The sequence below is a fragment of the Phragmites australis genome, chromosome 8 (genome assembly GCF_958298935.1).
Source record: "Phragmites australis chromosome 8, lpPhrAust1.1, whole genome shotgun sequence".
NCBI classification, from domain to species: domain Eukaryota; kingdom Viridiplantae; phylum Streptophyta; class Magnoliopsida; order Poales; family Poaceae; genus Phragmites; species Phragmites australis.
The window spans coordinates 37873848-37880408 of NC_084928.1; the positions used below are offsets into that span (position 1 = coordinate 37873848).

At 44.6% G+C, this 6561-nt stretch overlaps 1 protein-coding gene across 1 annotated transcript; it reads right to left on the reverse strand.

The window, feature by feature from the left end:
- Window positions 1-3154: 3154 nt before the first annotated feature.
- LOC133926044 (acyl-[acyl-carrier-protein] desaturase 4, chloroplastic-like) lies at window positions 3155-4995 on the reverse strand. Its single transcript, XM_062371778.1, has one exon. It carries the CDS (start codon window positions 4858-4860, stop codon window positions 3658-3660), a length of 1203 nt encoding a protein of 400 aa, XP_062227762.1. The 5' UTR covers window positions 4861-4995; the 3' UTR covers window positions 3155-3657.
- Window positions 4996-6561: the final 1566 nt, after the last annotated feature.

A 6561-nucleotide genomic window follows, 5' to 3' on the forward strand; every position in this document is an offset into this window, starting at 1 on the left:
GAAGCGTAACAACCTATAGCATCTTCTCCAGCTTCATGGCAATAATGAGCTTCAGGACATCAAGAGCTGATTGACACGATTTAAATTTCATTCTTTCATCTTCCATAAGAAGCTCCTGCCATAATGCCTTTACATACTTGCACTTGAAGAACAAATGACCTCCATCTTCATCAACCCGGCGGCAAACAAAGCACCTCGAGTTGACATCCATTCCTCTCCTTATTGCGACTTCCATAGCTTGTGTCAATGATCATCAGGAGCTCGCACGTCATAATTGGAGCCTGAACTCAATTCCCTAGCTTGTTTAGTGGTGGCATCATCACAAAAGACATGGTAAGCTGATTTCACTGTGAATATCCCATGACTGTCAAAGTGCCATGCTGGCCAATCATCCATCTCCATATTCACATGGATGCAAAGTATTCTTTCGTCATCTTGGGCCCAAAAGGTGTCTCTTACCAATTGATGATCCCATGTTTCCGTGGTTGGGTCTATGAGATAAAAACTTTTGATATAAGGCTAGTTCCTCTTGGTGTAGCTGGTTTCCTTGTCCCTCCATCCGGTGACCGTGGATCAATCCATAGATTCACTGAGTTTCCATCAACAATGCTCCAAACAATACCTTTCTTTAAAAGGTTGACTCCTTTAGGATGCTTCTCCATGTATATGACATGCCATGCATCGGAACCGCTTGTAAGTGAAAGGACAATGATGTCATCTAGGGGGGGGGGGGGGGAGGGTGAATAGGCATTTTTACAAAAATCCGTCCCCTTTTACCGTTGGCTTAAACTTGTAGCGGAATATAAATTAATGGTTTTTTCAGAAATGAAAATCTAAATATGCTAAGCTCAACTAGTGCACAATCACCCTAAATAAATGTGAAAGTTACAATCCTAGGTTGACAAGAATGACTTAATTCTAGCAAAAGATATGCAAGAAAGCATTAATTGAAAAATGCTGAAAATACTATTTATGTGGCTGAAAACATTGTTCACCTAGATACTCTGAGTCAACCCGTAGTCTCCGGATTATACAGTTCCGAACCTCCAGGTAAATTCGGATTCTCCAGGTTCTGTACAGAACTGAGCTCGAAACCGAATTTAAAGTACGCCTAAAGAGTTCTAGCTCAAACCAAGTGATGTCGTGTGTTTCAATTGATGATTTTGAGTAGATCCACGGAGAACCTACAATCAAATACACACGAACAAGTAGATCGAGCAAAATGCACAAATATTAAGCAAGAACTCAAATAAAAGGGAACAAGAGAGGAGACACAAGATTTGTTTCCCGAAGTTCGGATTCACCACCGTTAATGCTATGTCTCCGTTGAGGAAGCTCCAATGAGCCGGCTCTCTTTCAACCACTTTTCTCTCTAAGTTCGTTCACACTTGAGCTTAGCTTACACTCTTGATTTCTTCCCTTGCGGAGGTGAAATCGAAGCCTTCACAAACTTTCCCGCGGCTCACCACAAGCACGGGAGCTCACCGGGCAAAACCTAGCCGGCTAGGAGGCTTCACCTCCAAGAGTAACAAATTCTTCACGAACTTCTTGCCGATGAACTTGAATGCTCAAGAATGAATTTTAGCTCACTTACACTCAATCTTCTAATCTCTCAACCCAACTCACTTTTCTTTTCAAATCTCACACTAAAATAGAGTGGGAAGGAGTTCTTTTGGCTCTAAAAATGTTCTCTTTCGTGCCCTTGCAACAACTCCAAAGGATGGGGTGAGGGGCTATTTATAGCCCACCTAAAAAAACTAGTCGTTACAGACTTTTCTGTACTGACTCGGAGTATCCGGGTAAGCTAAAGAAGGCAAAACTGAGCACCCAGACTCGGAATCTCACACGAAGTCTCCGGAACCCGGAGTATCCGGGTCAACTAAAAAGGCCCAAATCAAGACCTCTCCCCGAAACCTCACCTGGAGACTCCGGACAACCCGGATAATTCAGGTTAACCCATGATAACTTTTGATTCCAGAGTCCGATTTCGATGATTTTGGACTCTACGAAAAGCTTATTCAGAGGGCTACACATCCCACCTGAATTCATGACCTAAAATACATTGGATCAAATTAGTAACACTCCGAAACCCAATTCGGATACTTTCACACTTTTCGCACTAGGATTTCTAAAAAGAACTCTCACTTGAGTTTGGTTAGAAACTCTTGAGCACTGAGATACGACAATTAGCTTTATATTGCATCCCTCTTAATAGTATGGCATACCTATACTCAAATTTAAAGATAAAACTCGTTTAAAGCACTTTGAGCCTTTGAATAACTTTCAAGAACCGCTTCTTTCATTCAAACCTTGAGGGTTTCCAACTGTCATATATTCTTCACTCCATCTTTTCTTGATTCTTCATATGATTAATGTGAATCACTTATAGTTTTCCATGGCCTCACATGGTCAATTGACGCAAAGCCTTCACTCGCTCTCCACCACCACCTTGGTCTTTCGGCGCTAAACTATTTGCTTGCCCTTCACCACGGATGGTCGATCGTAGCCGAGTCTTGCTTGCACTTCACCGTCTTATCATAGAAAACCACTTTGTATTCGATATTTTCAAGGAATTAACTTTATCAAATATGGAGTTCATTCTTGTTCTTTACTTTTGGCATATATGATTTCAATTCAACTTATGCCTTCATATGGATTCTAACCCTAACTCACTCTTAAGCACATAGCACACGAGTTAGTCCATAAAACTTTATTGACAATATCATACCTTTAGTTATTTGATTTACACAAGTAACTTAGTCTTCAAGTTTATTACCAATCTTTTTTGAGCTTTTCTTTCTCCTTATGAGCATCACTAAGAGCTCATTGACAAAGATGTATTTCTTTTGTTCTTATGATATTTCTCAATAAATCCATAATTCATCACTTATGCATCTCCTATGAAATAACCTAGAGCCCATTTATCTTGATGCATTTTTAATCTCCCTATTTACTTATAGCTCATGCATATCTCTCAATGCATTACCTATGGAACAACCTACTAACAAACTCAACACCATTGTTAGTCCATAGGTATTATCATTAATTACTAAAACCACATATAAGAGCTAGATGCACTTTTAGTAAGAGCGAGATACCCCATTGAAATATTTTGCCTTTAGAACTCGCGCACACAAGGAGCTAGTTTGGTTGCTGTAATAGGCGCAGATTGCAAAGGATACCCTCAATGAAAAATATCTTGGTCTGCCAGCACATGTGGATAAATCGAAGGTTAAAACTTTTGCATATATAAAGGATATATAGAATCTGGCAAAGGATCCAAGGATGGAAGGAGAAACTCTTATCGAGGGCTAGCAAAGAAATTTTAATCGAAGCAGTCGCCCAAGCGATACCCATCGATGCTATGGCATGTTTTGATCTTTGATCTTACCAAAGAGCTATGTGATCAAATCAGCCGCATGATCTGTAGATTCGGGTGGTCAACAAGAGAAGGAGAACAAAGTACATTGGTTGAGTTGGAAAAAACTGATGAAATCGAAGAAAGATGGTGGTTTGGGCTTCCGGGACATCCATGCCTTTAACATTGCTATGTTGGTAAATCAAGTGCAGTAGTAATTAGATACTAATAAGGTGATGATAGATGGAGGGAGAGAGACACACACACTCCCTGACTCCCATGCTTAATGAGGGCCCAAATTACTGAAGGCGGACGGGCCTGTCGAACACCCAGCTGAAGCTTACGGACTCGGGCTCCTTTTGGGCTGCACGGTCGTGGGCCAACGACTCCATCCTGCGGATCTTGCGCGACAGCCCGCACACGTAGTCCTGCGCGCGCCGCCCCTCGCCGGACAGGTCCCCGCCGAGCTCCGCCACTCCCCACCTGCGCACGAAGTGCTCCACCATGTCGCCGTAGTCTGCCACCGTGTACACCCCCGCGCGCTGCGCCACCGCTGAAAAGTGATCGAAGAGGTGCTCGTCGCGGCCGTCGGTCATGAGCTCGCCCGGCATGGTGATCTTGGCGTGCATCACGGCCGCGAGCGCCCGCACCATGCCGTCCGGGTCGGCCTCGAAGACCCTGGCGGAGGCCCTCGTGTAGGCGGCCTCGTGGCGCTTCTCGTCGGCGGAGATTACGCCGCAGATCTTGGCGAGGCACGCGTCGCCGTGGAGGGCGGCCCGCTTGGCGGTGCGGGCGTGGGAGACGAAGGTGGCGCGCTCCTGGAAGGCGCCGTAGATGAGGCTGTGGTAGGGGCAGGTGGGCTCCAGCATGCGCATGCCGCGGCGGAGGAGGTGGTGCACCGTCCTCTCTACCTGCCGCATGTCCACGCGGCCGCACAGGTACAGGTAGCGGTTGAGCAGGTCGCCGTGGCGGTTCTCCTCGGCGGTCCAGCCGCGCAACCAGCGAGCCCAGTCGTGGTCATTGCAGCCGGTGGCGTCGCGGCCACCCTCCACACGGTTGCCCATGCTCATATACGTGGGCAGGCCCTCCTCCGTGATCATGTTGCCCACAAGGCAGACCAGGAGCTCGTCGGGCACGCCGGCCGCGCGGGACTGGAGCTCGGCCACCTGGCCACGCTGCTCCTCGGCAGAGACAGCGAAGGAGGGCAGCAGGTCGGCGGGCTGCCACGCGTCCTCCACGGGGGTGAGAAGCGGCAGCAGGTGCTCCTCCACCCAACCGTCCTCAGCCAGGAGCCGCATCGCCTCCACTTTCTGCTGCTTATCACAAAAGGCGGTTGCGGTTGCGGTTGCCGTCGCTGCCGTGGTCCGGCTGCGACCGAGGAGGCGTGAGGATGAAGAGCGCTTCTTGAGCAACAACATCGTGCTCGTTGTCTTCTTGCTGCTGCTGCTGCAGAAGCAAAGCTTCACCGACAAGAGTGATGATGCCAATGCCATTATCGTCATGTCGAGATCGCTCTGTAGTTTCTTCTTTGTGAACTCGACCACAACGTGTGCTGCTATATAGCTGACTGATGGATTGGATATAAATATGGACGCTCAACTATTATCGATCCATAGATCGATCGATCAATAGGAGGCCGACGTCGACAGGTGTACGTACGTGCGCGCGCGCACCTGTTACTAGCAAATTTCATATCCTTATCCTAGCTGGGAAAAGAGAAGTTAACTCTTAACAAAATGAATGCATGTATGTATCCCTAGCTTAGCTAGGCAGGTTAGTGATCCTAAACTTCTTTTTCTCTTTTCTTCTTTGCCCTTACTTAATAATTCTCATAAATAAATAAGTCATCTTTTTCAATATAATATAGATGAAAGACAACAAAGCTATTTAATTCGTTTTTTTAATTCTTACATAGGTGTAAGTCTAAAATAAACTATATTTATAACTAGATCAAAGAGAGTACTCTATGTGACACTGGATCGTGGTGGCTCGGTGAATGAATATAGCATGCAGTACATGCACATGGCTTCAATAGTCCGTGCACTAAATTTAGAGATGAGCAGTGCTGCTGCATATGCATATGCTGGCTCCATGAATTGCACATGACATGCCTCTTCGATCCCCTAGCTACAGAGTACCCGGCCGGCCATTCATGCACGCACGTTCCCAGCTGCATTCACTCATTCATCGTTCAATTCGTGCCTAGCTTCACCAATTAATAAAATGCATGCATTGAATTCATTCACATGTGCGAATCAATGGAATGCGGTGGATATAGTGATTTGCAGTACTAGCAGTTGAATAGTACTCCTACTCCATAATGGTTCCGTTGTACTACTTAGGTTATCGAATTAATTAGCTAGCTTGATTTAGATTCTGTTCGATACTGTTGAAATTTATGAGTTTTTTTAAAAGTATTTTTTAAAAGCTGTGTATGGTTTATAATTTTTAAATTCTCAGCACACCGGTTTTTCAAAAAAGTCACTTTCAGATTCTGTTTGTTTCCTACTTCTAGTTTTGCTTATGCTGCTACCTAAAGTGTTTGTTTCCTACTTCTAGTTTTGCTTATGCTGCTACCTAAAGCCAGAACAAATGAGGTTCTCGAGAAGTGGCTTCTGGAGAAATATGAGGAATCGTCAAAATAGTATTCTAATTAATCATTAAGCCGATTATTTACTTAATTACGACTTCAACGATTAACCAGAATACTATCCCAGTAATCACGGTACGTGTTTTGTGCCCAAGATAGAAATACATGCCTTTCCAACATAAGAAATCACAACCAAACTTAATAAAAAGCGAATAATTAACATTATATTATACGTTCTTAAGCATCAAACCATTTACAACAATTTACATCAAAAGAGATAAAACTACGTAGCGAAAGAATTAAAACCTAACAATAACAAAGAGACTGGTGGAGCCATATGCCCTTAGGCTTCACCCAAACCTCGCCACACGAGTAGACGACACTACTCTTGCCTGCCACCAGCACCGGCGAACATGAAGTAGCCAGAAGCTAATCTTTCCTCACCTGCCAACCTGAAAGAGCAGCGTGAGTACAAAGGTACTTGCAAGATTTAAACCATATAGGACACGTATAAATAGCCCGACTCTAAGGGTTATGCATTGAGTTATTAGCAAGAAAAGACTACAATGTTAAGTAAATATTCATATGCGTAAGCAACTTAACATCTATGTGT

Coding starts and splice junctions, on each gene's coding strand:
- LOC133926044 (XM_062371778.1), bottom strand. CDS start 4,860: ATGACGATAATGGCATTGGCATCATCACTCTTGTCGGTGAAGCTTTGC.